We start from the raw sequence: 16,476 nt of genomic DNA on the forward strand, positions 1-16,476 counted from the left end.
TCCCCCTTGTGCTGGGAGCCGGGGGGGGGTATTTATAAGGGGGGTTGATGTTACCTGATGGGCCATCCTGCCAGAGCATGACCGTACCTCTGACGGCGTCTGTCGCCGCCGTGGGCGTTGCGTGGAGAGCCGAGCTGCCGCAGGGTATGGGGGGTGTCGGTTGGCGCCTTTGACTGCCTCGGCCGGCCGTGATGGGTCAGCCGAGGAGGTCGTTCGGGTACGACGGGTATGGGTGCGTGTCGTGTCGTCGTTAATGCTATTTCTGGGGCAGCGCGTCGTACTGGGCGTCCGACGTGGGGGGGGGTGTATTACGTCAAATCCGGGGGTTATGTCAAGTCAGTTTTTTACCCTTATCAGGCAGCGTCGCAGGCCACACCGTCCCACGCTGAGCAACAGTCCGTGGCCGAGTCCCAGGAGCGGAGGAGGCCGGAGGGGTCGGCGGTGATGCCGGCCTTGAAGGTGAGAAGGGCCGAACGGTCGTGGGGGTGACATCCCTGCGACCACTGCAGCAACAGGGTGGAGCAGAGGAAGAGGAAGACGAGGCACAGCGGCTGCATGTTATCCATCTCTTACGTGAAAGAATCGACGAGGGTCGACAGATGTTCTCCCCAGTCGAAGAACTTGTGCAATGAAAAGGCGGTGAATCAAACTGGAGTAAAAAAGCATTCGTTACTGCCATGAAAGTGGCAGCAGAGGGTCTCTTAAGAGACCATTTCCTCGCAGTTTCTACTTTCTTTAATGGGCTCTCAGGTCGGCAGAAATGTGGAGATGCAGCAGCAAATTAGGCGTGGAAATGGAGTCTGCTGCTGCAGTCATGAACGGTCTCCAAGGAAACTGGGGTGAGGCCCCATGAAGCTTGCCTGGGTTCAGACGCCCCATGATGGAAGTGGCGCTGCTGACTTTAATGGGACCAGAGAAGAAAGAATAGGGGCGTCTCTCTGTCCCAATGGAGTATTTTATATCTCCTTCCTTCTCACCTAATGAGCTGTCGGAGTCGATGGGCTTCACTTGCCTTCGCCTGCCTTTCCAGGGTGTGTACTTGTGATGGCGCACGAGGCTGTCAACCACTCACCACAGCAAACTGCAGGTTGGGGGAACCTCAACTCATTGTATCATCTGGCTGTTTCTACAAGGCTTTGATACTGATTAGATATCGTTGCACACAGGCATTTAGGAAGCGAACGATTTCTTCTGTTACAAGGCAAAGGAGAGGAATGGCAGACGGCTAGCGCCCACAGGTCAGAGGCTAGATGCAGAAATCAAGGTAATGCGTGCTTTGAGATGCACGAAAGCAATTCAATTCGAGTGATATGAACTATAAATATGGTTGGTCATTTGACAGTGATCCTCTCTTTGACCGAATAGATTCCCTGTGCCATCTCAGTAACACTGATCTATTATTTCTCGATTGCGCCAGTTCTATAATGCCTGTCATCATGGAACTGCGTTTCTAGGGATTCACTTGTAAGATATCAAGTAGATACTACACTACATTCTGAGCCACACGCACACCAACCAGCTTAGCATTCAGTGGATGAATTCTTCGACAAGAAAGTATTTAGTTTTAATTCTATTCATACATATTCCATGTCCAACTCTGAGTAAAGAAATGCTGAAAGTTTTGTCAATGTGTAGGTTTAGAAAGAATGCTAGGGTGGTGGCCTCAGGTGTAGCTACGAACCTGAACAAAGTGGGGAACTAAATAAAGGAAAACATTGATGATATTTTGTATCCTTCTCGCAAGCCACCCAAGTAAAACCTTCTATTGACTAACAACTCAGGTGCGATTGTTTGAACTTTGTTTCTTTCTATTCCATCTTTAATAAGCTCAATTCTACCTAGATGCTGCATATGAGTTTGGCCATTGCTGATAGTAACCACAAGGCCAATGTAAGCAGCGCTGGAGCACTTAGCACTCGAGTTTAAAGTTTTGTCATCTGTTGCATGTATTTTACTTTTCTAGTGATAACATGTAAAGTTTATCCATTGAAACTTCTTTATAATATGGACTTTATTAATGAGCATTATAAATTGGTGATAAGTTTAGAAATTTTAGGTCTGACACAAGAATAAATGTATTATGTACATTATCAGGGTTAAAATATTATTATGGATCTTGTCATAGGGATATATTCTGACATATTCTAAAATAATTTCTTATCAACACTAATAACAATAAAATTGTTTGTCGCAACAAAAATAATTCTTTATGATTATGTAAATTTAGATTTGTACTCTTGTTATATTTCTGCTTATCAATGATAATTTTTTATATTAAAAATATTTTTATATAAAATAATATCATTCAATAGTTTTTTTTAATCTAAGATATTGATTTAATAGTGGTATACAGGATTCACCTCAGAATCTTATTATATTTTTGAAGCTGCCCTCTTATTAGAAAAGTTAGAAAAGAAAAAAATATTTTCATTTGCCAATATTTAATAAAAGATAAAATAGGTATATTTAAGATAATATAAATATGTGTGAATAATTAGGAGAGAATCGGTGCCTATTATTGGGAAAGTTAGAAAAGAGAAAAAAGATTTATTCACCAATATTCAATAAAAGATAAAATTAGAAATATTTAAGATGATATAAGTATGGGCGACAATTGATGATAGTGAGGAGAAGTAGAGGATTGCTCAAGAAGTTTAAATTAAAAATAATAAATAAATAAATAAATTTAATGATAATAAAAGATGGAGATTGCTATTTTTTTTTTTTTTTGCTATTGGTAATCACTTACTTTATATAATTATTTTTAAAACATAAAATATAATTTTACTAAATAGAACCCCTCAATTACCACTCATACTCTTATCTTTGGAGATTACTATTTGTAACTTTTTTTTTTTTTGTTACTTACAACCTCACATTAAGAATTTTGAATATTTTAAAATTATCTCTTACATATGTTCCCTAACCATCTAGTGAAACGCTTTAATAAAAATTCTCGCAGAATCGAGAATGAAGTTTTCATTCTGATCATGTCATGTCAGATCATGAATTAATAACCGTCTCCAAACTCGAAAAAAGTCATAATTGTTTCGAACTTTGAATGAGTTATTTACATAATCCCCGTGAATATGATCAATCCTTATTCCATGATATTTTCATAAGATATTTCTTATTTTTATGTAAACCCCTAAGAGGACTTGGTTGATCATGATTTATGTTTCAATTAAGTCGAGAAGAAAAAAGGAAAGATGGGAAAGATAAATGAATTATATGAAAATTGTTGCAAAAGTGTTAGATTTAAGTGACGAGTTAAGAGTATTTACATCAATCTTACTAATATTAAAAATTATTAAAATCTGCTAAGATCCATATGTAGATAATTATTGTTTATATTTATAAGAGATGAGGGTAATATTTTTTACAATCCAATAAAATAAAATTTTATTAGATATGACCGCATTTTTTACAATTCATGTTGATAATTATTGTATTATGTTTATTAGATATGATCATAATATTTTATACAATCAATTAATTATAATAGAGAAATATGTTTTATTTTAATTAGTTTCTTTGTTCAACTGTGACAGCATTATTTTTTTTTATTATAAGCTAAAAAAGGATGACAATAATATTATTAGACGTGTGATGCTATGAACATGAACTTATGATGCTTGCCTTGCCAACTCTCTGCTCCGCGGTCTTCGTCATCATAGCAACCGCGCCAAGGGGGCCTCGAAGCCAAATCAAACCCTTCTCTTCGCGGCCTAAGCAACAGGAAGAAGAAAGGCTGTCGATAGCGGGCGCGACAATATAATTCCTTTTTTCGTTTTCATCCCCCTCGATCTCGAATCGGACGGACGAGTTCTCACTTCGCGATCCAGATGTCTGCGGCGGCTATCACCTGGAGTAGAGGCGCCGCCGCGTTAGGGTTTCGTTGCTGGTCGCTGATGCGGCTGCCGGCGGCGCAAGTCGGGTGCCCTCGGTCCAATTTGTCGCTGCTGCAGCGCTTCTCTTCGCAACTCGTCAAGAGCAACGGGAGTAGGGCTTGCCTTATCGACACGCTCGCTCTGGTACTGCGCTACCTTGTCGGTGTTTGATTGATGGGAGGGGGTCTTGGTTGCGCTACAGGTGTTTGTGTTTTTGCTTGTGTAGGTCAGGAGGTTGGAGAAGGAAGGGGCCCCGTCGAAGCAAGCGGAGGCCATCGCATCGACCATCACGGAGGTTTTGAATGAGAGCTTGGAGAGTGTCGCCCAGTCCTTTGTGTCCAAGCCCGAGATGCAGAGGGTCTGACGTCTTTTTATGTTTCTTGAGTATTATTAGGTTTTGTTGCTTTGTAGTTCACATTTGCTGACATTTGTGTTTTTGCTTGTGTAGGTCAGGAGGTTGGAGAAGGAAGGGGTCCCGTCGAAGCAAGCGGAGGCCATCACATCGACCATCACGGAGGTTTTGAATGAGAGCTTGGAGAGCGTCGCCCAGTCCTTTGTGTCCAAGCCCGAGATGCAGAGGGTTTGACCTCTTTTTATGTTTCTTGAGTATTATTAGGTTTTGTTGCTTTGTAGTTCACATTTGCTGACATTTGTGTTTTTGCTTGTGTAGGTCTGGAGGTTGGAGAAGGAAGGGGTCCCGTCGAAGCAAGCAGAGGCCATCACATCGACCATCACGGAGGTTTTGAATGAGAGCTTGGAGAGTGTCGCCCAGTCCTTTGTGTCCAAGCCCGAGATGCAGAGGGTTTGACCTCTTTTTATGTTTCTTGAGTATTATTAGGTTTTGTTGCTTTGTAGTTCACATTTGCTGACATTTTGTTGTGTGTGATGTTTAACACAGAGTGAGATGATTCAAGATTCTAATATCTGGAAATTCAAGTTGGAAATGAAGGGCTCGCAGGTTTGCTCCACTTGATTGCATCTCACCCACTATTCAGTTGTATCACAAAGAAGTACGTCGGGCAGTAGGGCAATAGCACTATATGCTTTCAATCCTTGGTCGTGCGGCACCCTTGCGTGTCCGTCCGCAAAAGTCAGCCTCCCCGAAGCCTCCCATAATCCGTTAGGACCCACAAAAGAGAAAACGGGTTAGAGTAAACGCCTCACTCGGGATCCACAAGTAAACATTTCCGAAAAACACTTCATAGACAATTCAAATTACAAATAGACTTTACAAGCTTAGAACAGTTGCACAACAAAGGGATAAAATGGTACATTACAGACCGAATAATCTCTCACACGTTTCCACATGACACAACCTTTATTTACAAGCCTAAAGAGGCCACCAAACCCAACTAAAATGGGACTATTAGGCCTTTGGTTGTCTCTCTATATGCTGTGCAAAGCATAAACAAATAAAAAGACACGGACATACATAAGCATTATATCAAACATCCTGTTTCGAAGTTTGTCCGTGACAATCTCCCCCACTCATACCTTCGACGTCCTCGTCGAAGCCTTTGTGGACACTACAACTCCTCGCCTATGTTGAGGTTTCAATCTTCCGCTCTAGCTGCAATGCGCCTCTTGGCTCCCAGTTGCTCTCCGTTGTTGTTGTTGAGTAGTCGAACTTTTGATCTGATATGCTGTTTCAACTTGCCAATGACTTTGACTCTGGTGTGGGGTTGGCTGAGTTGTGTTGATCCTTATTGATTCCTACGGATCCTTCAGATGAAGGAAAAGACCATCCTTACTATGTGCTAGTCTCTCAAATGTCTCATGCTGCTTGAACTGGGTGGATGCTTATTGGAGCTTTAACGAGCATCGCCTCCAAACTTTCTGAAGTTTTGGGTCCCTTCCTCCATAAAATTTGTCCATTGACTCTTCATTAACTTAGTTGTCACTTCCAAGTATATTCGCATTACTTCTGCTTTCGATGACATTCTGTTGGGAAATGAAGCGGATAATCTGTTCTTAGTAGTATCGATCACCGTTGGTGAGGATTTGACAACTATTGTCTTCCGTTATCTTCGAAGGGTCTTTGAACCTGTGCAGAGCTCCTCTGCTGGATAGATAAGAGAATTGGAGTACTCGGTTTCGCCCATTCTCTTAAGAGTTGAGAAGACAAAGGTTACTTGACTTCGCCCACCTCCTCAACTGTTGTACTTCATGCATCGAGCTGGTTACTAGCCTTCGCATGTTCTTTGCTCACACGTCTGAAGCACTCGAAGTGTTTGCACTCCTTGCATTGAGTTAACTACTGTGATTCACCTTCTTAATACCATCGAACTTCTAGAATGTAGGAAGTTTTCACCCCCAACATGGAGTAAGTCTATAATAGTTTTGGTCGCCTCTGGGATTGTATCATCTTCTCCATCAACCCTGCCGCCTACTCCACTGAGTAGCAAAGGTACAGTACCGCGTATTGCCTGCTTCGTTCCTTAGTCTTGCACTCTTATATGACCCGAAGTCCTTTACTTTCGGCTATCTCGATGAGAAGCTCATTGACACCGGTCTTACGAAGTTCCTTGGCCTCTGCCCTTCAGCCTTATCTCGGTACTTGGAGTTTGCCTCTGCATGCTCTACCTCCTCGGCCCCTTTCACGGCCAAGCGCTCTCCCTCCATGAGAGCAAGGGATCAATGACTTTCACGGAAGTCCCGCCTCTGCGATACCATGGCGCTACCATGCCCATGGCCCTACTATCCGTCGCCTCGCATCTGCATCCATTTTCTTCACGATCAGTAGATATGTTTATGTGGTTTTTCATCGAGTCCACCTCCATTCTAACTGATACTTGATTTTTGGTAGCTAAGTCCCTCTGGACTCATCGTCGCTTCCTCGCCCCTTTCGACTCCCTGCTTCAACACTTCTGTGTTCTCCAAGCAGATCCCTTTTGGTTGATGGAAAGACAGATTGCAACTCTCATGCATGGCTTCTGCCATTACGTTGTAGGATTTGCACCGATTATGTTCTCCTTAGCTTCCTTGGTAGCAACGTTCGCTTACTCGACCTTGTCCTTTGGCTTGTCGGGCTCCCTTAAGCGAATATGACTCTGGAGCAGTCCAACTCTCCAGTTGTTTCGATCATACCTCTGCATGATCAAGTCCCCCCAATGGGACTCACTGGTACTTGCATTCGAACTTTTCCCTCGGTGGTACACAGCCTCCATATGCTGATGACCAAGGCTTTCATCCGATTCAAAATTCGATGCACGCACGGAAGACCTGCCTCTACGGTACCATGGCCTTCACTCCTTGTATCCATAGCTCTTCTTACCGTCGTGTTGTTCACCGAAGTGGAGCTCCCAGTAGCTCCCGATCATACCTCCGTATGATAAAGTCCCTCACGGGACTGTGTCGTGTGAATCGCATTGCCACGAACTGCTTCCACCACGATCCGCTGCACCATGTCGCCTCCTGGTGACATCTCCATTGCATTCTGATCATTGTGGGATGAACTTGAATTGTGAACCCTCTATGTGTAGCCTCTGCCAATACATCGCAGGGTCTCCACTTTCGTTTTTGTTCGCTCCTTTGACAATCGACCTTCATCCACCCGCTCTTGGGTCACACTTAGTTGAAGCATCGCTCTAGGACAATCCATCGCCTAGTAGCTCCCGAAGTCCACCAACTTCGCTATAATTAGTGCACCATTGTCTGGATTCTGGGCCTCTGCCCCTACAAGCACAATCTCCGCTGCACATCGCTTCCTTCAAGTAACTTGAATGGCATCACTGTGGCATATTCTTCAAGACTACCTGCCTCCGCATTCTCTTGCCCCGTGCCAAGGCATTCTGAACCCAACTTCGCCTCCGCAAGTTGAGTTGCCTTAGTTCCTCCATCAAATGCTTCTCTGAGATAAGGTGCATGTGCCCATAAACTTTTTTCGTCTTTGGCACCATACAAGATGAGTCCGCTCCGTCAGAATGAATGACCTATGGAACAACATAATCCTACTCTTGCCTTTGCAAGAGTTCATGTCCTTGACCTCTGTCCAAGGAAAGCTTTGTGCCTCCGCTCCATGTTCCATCTTTTATGCCGGCTCACTTCATACGGCTTGGGTACTTCGCCAAGTTACACCCAAGTTGCTCCGCTCCTCGTTTTGCATTGAGTTGATGGTGGCCCTCACGCCCACCATTCCTCGGGTCAGCCCTTCCTTGAGTCTGATCATCATATCTACTCCCAAGTGTGCTTTCATTTATGTTGCTTTAGATCGCTCTCTCACTTGATCTCGCAATGCATCCACCAATGCATTCTCTTAAGTGAGATCATTCAATGACTCCTCATCGCTCGCTCGGTCCATTGAGCTTCGTGGAGTTGTTGTTTTTGAGGTACTCCTCCTCAACATGTGCGATCTGTTGCACATGATTCTCCCTCCGGATAACCGAGATCTATCCCTCCTAAATAACTGTCATATTGTAGCAACATCTCTCTTCGTTTCGGAGACCACCATCCCCTTAGACTACTCCGATTTGCTGAACAAACTGTGCATTGTTCCGCCTCCTGCAAACGCACTTGCTAGATTGCGACTCTACGTCAATACAGCCCCCGCTGCATCACTCAAGCCCTAGCAACATGCTGAACTTGCTGCACACTTTAGCCTTCCACGGACGTATCCTTCACATGCCGAAGAGAAAGTTTCAATGCTCCTTGGCACCGAGTTTCGGTCGCCTTGGGATGGCCACGAACATTCCATCATCCGCATGCAAGCCCTTACATGAGCACCGAATTCTTTGAGTTAGCAATTCCTCTCACCTCTGTGAGCTTTGCACAGCTCTTTCGATCGCTGAGCAACTCTTTCCACCTTGCATTGTCTCATCCTTTACCAAGCGCCTCACTTGCCTTGAGCACCATCAAGTGTTGTTGTCAACGTTGAGCCGTAGCTCGAACTCAGCCATTCGAACCTTTGTGCGCTTCACATTCTTCCCAGCTTGCTTGTCCTCGTGGTGCCTCTTGCGCGAAGGGTTTGTCATTCCTCCGAATGCCAGTCTCAGATGCTCGCTCCTCCGAGCGACTCCTTTTTCCTACATCTCTATGCCCGTTTTCTCCCAAACGGTCGCGCGTGTGCTGACTGCCCTCAACGCAACCCCACTAGGTCCCCCAGATTTGTATGTCAGGTGTTTATATGGGTGCTTGTCCCGGTCTGATGCCATCTGTCACAGACTTAGCTAGTTTTGCCTAAGTCGTGCGGCACCCTTGCGTGTCCGTCCGCAAAGGTCAGTCTCCCCGAAACCTCCCATGATCCATTAGGACCCACAAAAGAGAAAACGGGTTAGAGTAAACGCCTCACTCGGAATCCACAAGCAAACATTTTCGAAAAACACTTCATATACAATGCAAATTACAAATAGACTTTATAAGCTCATAACAGTTGCACAACAAAAGGGTAAAATGGTTCATTACAGATCGAATAATCTCTCACACGTGTCTACATGACACAACCTTTATTTACAAGCCTAAAGAGGCCACCAAACCCAACTAAAATGAGACTATTAAACCTTTGGTTGTCCATCTATATGCTGTGCAAAGCATAAACAAATAGAAAGACACGGACATACGTAAGCATTACATCAAACATCCTGTTTCGAAGTTTGTCCGTGACACACCGTTCAGTTGTATCACAAAGAAGTACGTCGGGCTATAGGGCAATAGCACTATATGCTTTCAATCCTTGGAAGCAAGGTAATAGATGATGAAAATGAGCGGGCTCATCAGAAATACTTTTTTTGTTTTTATTTTCCGTAGTGTGTCATTGTTAAAATGCTTTTCCGTCAGTGTCAGAGATTATGTGCATACTTGTAGTTGTAGAGAGCTTTTAATTAGCTAAAAATTATACAGGGATAAAGGAATCTAAGGTTAGCACCAGAATTATCATTAGGCATTTTCAAAAGATGGCAATTTTAACTACTTTTTAAATATCTGAATCTGGTTAATTCTTCAAAAAAATTCAACATGAGCGGAGAATAGAAGTTGATATTCCTAATCGGTTGGCAAGTTTCCATGGCCTATCCGGAAACATGAGCGGAGAAAAGAAAAGACAATGAGTCTGTAATGGGGAAGCCCATGTCAGTTTTCTATTTCCCCTTTATTTGATTCCTATAACTTCACTTTTTCTTGTTTTGCTACATTTCCATTCTCATATATCCGGAAATATCACAGGAGACCTTTTTCATATCAGTTTAAGTAATTGAATGCTCACTATATATTAGTTATTTGTATTGTGAATTGACAAACTGGGCATGAGTTTTCGGTACATCCACTGTGAGAATAGTTTAAAATGAGTCTAGAAACTTCAATCTATGTTTAAGTTATTGATTTAGTTTGGATAGATTTGATCACAAGTCTGTGTGGTAGCATCAACAAGCATCTTTTTTGTTAGTATAGCAAATATTGCACCCACAAGTGTTTCTAGCTATGTTTATGGCAGACTTCCAGAACTGCTAATATTGCAAATGACGCATAATGCATGAAAAATTTATGGCAGACTTCCAGAACTGATACTTTTCTAGCTTGAAAAAATTGAACAATTAGTGTGTATTTTTTCCACTGCCATTTCCACCAATGTCAGTAGCTTTGCTGCTACCGATATTTGTTAAGAAGTTGTTTTACTAAACACTTATTTGATCAGATAATCATTTTGAAGTTAACAGACCTTTTATGATTAGACATATCTCATGCATTTGCAATCATTTCCATGAATATTCTTCCCAAAGGAACTTTTCAGAAATTTTTGATGAAGACACCCTAAAGTACTTGTGAACATGTTGAACTTTATCATGCCATATTTGAAATTAGCAGTTTCAACAAGCTTGGTCATCAAAGCATGGAATTAATATCATTCAGTAAAGGTACATCTCAGTTGGATTGTGAACATGTTAGTCAGTCTTGTGATGTATCAACTGATAGCTGATTTATCTATTATAATACTACAAGAGGGTAACAAGATTGTCAATTTACAGTTCATTAGGCACTCTGTTCAGATTCTACTCTATATACTCTTTTTTTTTTAACTTATGTCATATGATTGCAGGATCATCACTATGCATTGCTGCAACGAGAGACTGAAAAACTTCGAGTTGATATCGAGAAAATGCGTAGTGAACTTAGGTCTGGTTTGCATTGAAGTATATAACAGATTAGTGAGCCAATTATATCCAGATTAATACTTCTTTCTTTAATTTAAACTCACTGTCTTAAACAGATATGAAATCAACAAGGTAACTGTTGGGCAGCGCTTGGATCTAAACCTCGAGAGAGAGAGAGTAAGGGATGTTAATGTCTTTTTGATAATGGAATATGTGGTGATATCTCAGGCTGAATTATTGTCCATATTTGTTACAGAAAATACACCTTTTTAATTTAACAACTAGGTTAACCATGCTAGTTCAGATGAAGAGATCTCGATTGCATAAGAAAATAGTTAAACTTGGTGCTAAATCTGACTTTTACTGACAATCCACTAGATTGTTGTAGGTAACAAAAAACCAGAGTTCATGTTGATTTGAATTCTGATTTATCATCGTGACGTTCTGGTCTGAGTGTTGCTAGATCACTGTGCTAATGTTGATCCAATGTTTCATTTGAGTTTGTTCATTTTTTATCACCTTTGTTATGCCTGGAACAAACAAATAGGACTACCATCAGTAGCATCAATGTAGTAGCTTTACTTTTAACTTCTTTTTTCTAATTGTTTAGGTGCATATTTGACGAGTTACGTGACGAGTTAGCGAAACAAAGGGCAGAAACCACAGAACTTATTACCAAACTCGACAGGGTAAGTTTCCTAGATAAAGGAGAAAAAAAATTACTGATAATTCTGTCAGTAGTTTTTGGTTTAGTATGTCTAAATTTGGTTTATCTTTGTAAATTTTTCAGGAAATCCTTGCATTAAGGGCACAGTTAGACGCAGCAAAACACGATGCCATAAAGTTGTGCATTGGTACCAAAAATGTGGGTAAATTCCATTTTCAATAAATTCCATTTTCAATAAAGTTCTTGTTTCTGTCTAGACATACCAAGAAACAAGCAATACTCTGTAAGCATTTTATAGCTTGAAACTAGCAATACTCTGTAAGCATTTCAAGCTTTCTTCATATCCAATCTATTGTAAGCATTTTAAGCTTTCTATAGTTCTTTGTGCTTATCATTTCTTATCATATTTTGGATCCCGCTTCCCGGTTTCAGAGAAAACCCACATTTTTGGTATCAGAGCTAGTTTGTATGTTGTTTTGATATAGTTTTCAACCAAACTATCTTGACATTTACGCTTCAATATGCTTGATAATAATATCTCTTACAATCTAAACCTGTGAGGAGCCCGAGGAAGGCATTGGTTTATCTCTGATAACTATAGAAGAAAGGCTGTTGCTAGTTTCTCTTTAGTCTTGATATAGCATATGTCTAGACATTGTTGCTAAATGTGGGTAAATTCCATTTTCAATAAATTCCATTTTCAATAAAGTTGTGCTCTGATACCAAAAATGTGGGTTTTCTCTGAAACCGGGAAGCGGGATCCAAAATATGATAAGAAATGATAAGCACAAAGAACTATAGAAAGCTTAAAATGCTTACAATAGATTGTATATGAAGAAAGCTTGAAATGCTTACAGAGTATTGCTAGAGGATGGATTTCAGCTCAAGTAAGACTCTGGTTTTTAGACCGATGTCTTGCAAGAGACTAAGCTAGAGAATATATAGAGGAAGAGGATAGAACCGGGTGCTCATTGGGCCCCATCGCATTCTTATCCTTTCATCAGATATTTCTCTAACTTCTTGACGAAGGAAAGCATATTCCTTGGTACAATTATTGATGGTACTATGAGCGGCTCCCCGGGGCTCAACTCATTTTCCTTAGTAGCTAAGAAAAGCAAATATTTTGTCTTACACCTTTTGTCTTTATTTGGCGGCTAAGCAAAGTATATATTCCAGCTGTCTAAAGGCTGAAGCTGGTTGTCCTTTGTGAGACATCTTTTACCAGAGATAGAGCCTCCTCCAGTTGTTGTTGCTGTTGAAGAACGACTGGTAACCAGTCCCTGTACCAGTTGTCTTTTCCACCGCTCCTTCTCTGATACTCTTTAGTCTTGATTAAGTGGACGTCGAAGAATTGTTGCAATGCTTCAAGTGCTTGTCGGGAGGCTTCCTTTTGAATTGATCCAAGTCTTCTTTCAGACAATCCCTCTTCTTTAAATGAGAGTCCGTTACGTGTCCTGGTTCTGAGCTTGTCCATTTCCTGTTGATATTGCAGGAGGAGGTCACCTGGTTTATTAGTTGATTTAGGTGCGTAGCAGCCTTGAGGCTTGGTTTGGCTTGAACTTCCTGGGTGGCTTCCAGGATTAGGAGTAATGATTCGCTTGGCCATCCTGCAATCAAAATATTTATTAGTCTGGATAAAGAGTCGGCTAGAATGTTACTTTCTCCTTCGATGTGCTCAAACTTTACTTCCACACCGCTCCCAGTGATATAGTCTACGAAGGCCATCCATCTGACTCTGGATGGTTTGTTCTGAACTGACTTGTTAAAGAAGCTTATTATTGCTTGGCAATCTGTTCTAATAATGATTTCCCTTTTGTCAAGAAAGTAAATCTTCAATGCCTCCAGGGTTTTCATGACTGCATGCATTTCAGCGTCTATAGTAGACTTGATGGGATTGTATTTTCCACTGGCGTAGGCACATACCTTTTCAGTATTTCTGGGGTCATATTTTTGTTTTTTCCATTTACAAATTCCTCCCCATCCTTCCATGCATCCGTCTGTTTCTAGTATTATGAAGCAGTCTTCAGGAGGTACTTCTAGGTCAGGAAGATTTTGTACTAAGCTCTTGATCTTCTTGATCAGTTCCCAATCCTGATTGTTCATCCTTTTCTCGCCTGTTGGGCTTGTTTTTGAATATAACGGGCCTAAGAGTCTGCCCAGGTTGGGTATGTAGCTTCTTGCATAGTTTAGGATCCCTAGCCATGACCTGAGGCCTTTCTTGGTAGTAAGGTCTTCTTCCCGATAATCAGTAATTTTTTTGATAATATGGGGTTGTAGTTTGATCTTGGAATTCCCCAGGATTGCTCCAAGAAATTCAATTTCCTTTACTGCAATTTTCATTTTCATCGGGCTTAAAACAAGGCCATTCTCTTGGCATATTTTTAACATCTTGGTGAGGTGTTGCTCATGCTCCTTTTCGTTTTCTGAGAAAACAAGGATATCATCAATGTAGACTGCAATGAATTGTTCCGTACCTTTGAAGCAATTATCCATTTTCCTTTGGAATATAGCAGGGGCATTTTTGAGACCAAATGGCATTGCAAGCCATTCATACAATCCTTCAGGTACCCAGAATGCAGTCCATTCAATGGAATCAGGGTGCATGGCGACTTGATGAAAACCAGATTTTAGATCGAACTTTGAGTAAATTTTATTATTGCTGACCTTTTTGAGAATGGTGTTAATACCAGGGAGGTTATATTGATCTTTCTCCGTGATGTCATTGAGCCTTTTGTAGTTAAAAACCATCCTTTCCTTCCCTTTTCTTTCCGCTCCTGTTATGGGGTCCACCGTGGTTCCTGAATTAACAATTATAGCAGTGGTACGGTGCTTGCTTTTGCTCGGTCTGATAACCCCTATTTCCAGTAGTGCTCTTATATGCTTGGAAAAAGCTTCCTTTGCTTGTGGTGTCAAATGTCTGAGAGGCTTGTCTTCTACCACAAAATCTTGATTTTTGATTTCCAACTTGCATGTTATTTCATTCTTTTTCCAATGCTTGAGAGGGTCCTCCCCAATATAACCTTGGGCCTTTAGCTGGTCTAGTAGGCTTCCGAACTTGGCTCTTATTCTTTCATCGCTTTGCTAAGCTTCTGCCGAGCAAAATACTGACTCTTGGATTTGAATATAGTCATCCTCTTCCAGGTCTAGTTCCTCTATTGCTGCGGCTGTCGAGATATAGGGCAGAGTATTAATAGTAGTCAAATTTTTGTAGAATGTAACCGTGTTACCTTCAATCCTAACCCCTCCTTGCATTGCCCTTATGAAATTGCACCCTATTATCATCTGAATATCATCCCCTAGCTTCATTGAGAATGCGTAGGTGTAGGGAATTCTGAAACTGTTGTTTCCAATAGTCATCTTGCCTCCCCTTAATTTTTTATTCGCTGTTGTTTTGGAGGTAATCCCGCTGAAATGTACAACATAAGGATTTTCTTCTATTGCCGCCTTTGGTATAGCCTTTTCATCTATGCAACAAGTGGTCGCGCCTGTATCTAATATAGCATTGACCTCAAAAGGGGGAATATTTAGAATCTCCATATGTACCTTTAGGTTGAAGAGCATATTCTTAGATTTTCTTGATCCTCCCGTTTCCTTTGTTTCCATAGAAAGGATCTTCTGAGTTTCCTCCTCTAAGAGAACAAGAGCTCCTTCACTTTCTTCTTCTTCGTTCTCTTCCGTCTTTCCTTTTTCCAGCCTTTGTATCTCTTTTAGGAGATCTGCCTTTTCTAGCCTCAACCGATCTACTTCCAGTACCTCTCCTTCCAATTTATCATATTTTGCCTTTAGTTCCGCTACCTCATTCTTCAAACGGAGATTTTCTTGGGCTGTGGCTATGGATTGAGCATGCATTTCTTCAAGTTCCTTAGCCTTTTGTTGTTCAAATTCAACCGCCATTTTGAGCCTTCTTATTTCTGCTTCACAATGACTAATGAAATCTTGTTGCGTTTGAAGCAAGTTTTTTGGTTCATACCTTGGTGGTTCCTCCATCATTACGGGGGTTCTTTTGTCAAAGTAGTATATGCTGCACATTCCGCACGAAGTGATCTTGCATAAGGGACAGTGTCTCCTATGCCTTCTCTGTGACTTTCTCTTGCAACACTTGCATCCTTCAAATTCTGGTGGTAGCTCCGTGTTGATTTCCCATATATGTCTGCACTCAGCTTGTTCTTGGGAAACTTGTACTCTTGCTCGGTATCCTGTCTCAGGTCCTATCCACCAAGTTCTACTATCTTCTATTAAAGCAAAGATTTTATGAGTGAAGGAGTGAATACCATGCTGCAGGTCTTCTGTATCTTCTCCTTCAGATATTGAATAAATTGCGTCGCTTTGGTTTTCTCCTTCCTGTATTGATAGTATTTCGTATTCCTCCGGAATGTCTAATTGTTCGAACATGGCTACTCTTTTGATATTTTTTCGATCGTTAGGGCATTCTCTTGCAAAATGCCCTTCTTCTCCACAAAGGTAGCACTTGCATTTCTTATTTCTTATCAAATGCTTTCTATTTTCAATTCTTGCATGAGATGAATGGGGTTTGCCCTTATAGGTAGTTGATCTTCTTACCCCATATTTTCTTTCGGGTTTGTTGTAATATCCCGGGATAGGAATCTCACTGCAAAAGGATAGGTCCTTTAATGCTCTTCTGAATGCAGCATCCTTGCATTCTGCCTCTAAATATTTGTAGGAGAAGAGAATCCTTGGGATTACCCCTATGGTGTTTCCCCTATATTTTGCTTCAAATGCCTCCTTGATCCTTTTTCCTAGTTCCCCTGGCATTTTGGACCATAACTTTTCGGATAATTCTGGTCCTAAGAACATCCTTCCTGTTTTGGATGCCAAC

The 16,476-nt window shown here is 41.4% G+C and overlaps 1 protein-coding gene across 1 annotated transcript; it reads left to right on the forward strand.

Moving 5' to 3' along the window:
• Window positions 1–3,622: 3,622 nt before the first annotated feature.
• Window positions 3,623–11,861, forward strand: LOC135666178 (uncharacterized). Its single transcript, XM_065177750.1, has 7 exons — window positions 3,623–4,034; window positions 4,339–4,470; window positions 4,789–4,848; window positions 10,918–10,994; window positions 11,089–11,149; window positions 11,599–11,661; window positions 11,763–11,861. Exons 1-7 carry the CDS (start codon window positions 3,846–3,848, stop codon window positions 11,859–11,861), a joined length of 681 nt encoding a protein of 226 aa, XP_065033822.1. The 5' UTR covers window positions 3,623–3,845.
• Window positions 11,862–16,476: the final 4,615 nt, after the last annotated feature.

This window comes from Musa acuminata, unplaced genomic scaffold (assembly GCF_036884655.1).
Source record: "Musa acuminata AAA Group cultivar baxijiao unplaced genomic scaffold, Cavendish_Baxijiao_AAA HiC_scaffold_1077, whole genome shotgun sequence".
Classification (NCBI taxonomy): Eukaryota; Viridiplantae; Streptophyta; class Magnoliopsida; order Zingiberales; family Musaceae; genus Musa; species Musa acuminata.

Bases quoted from the DNA above. Each gene is read 5' to 3' on its own strand.
- LOC135666178 (XM_065177750.1), top strand. From the start codon at position 3,846: ATGTCTGCGGCGGCTATCACCTGGAGTAGAGGCGCCGCCGCGTTAGGG. The intron at 4,849-10,917 runs GTTTGCTCCACT...ATATGATTGCAG, and splicing joins TGGAAATGAAGGGCTCGCAG to GATCATCACTATGCATTGCT. The intron at 11,662-11,762 runs GTAAGTTTCCTA...TAAATTTTTCAG, and splicing joins TTATTACCAAACTCGACAGG to GAAATCCTTGCATTAAGGGC.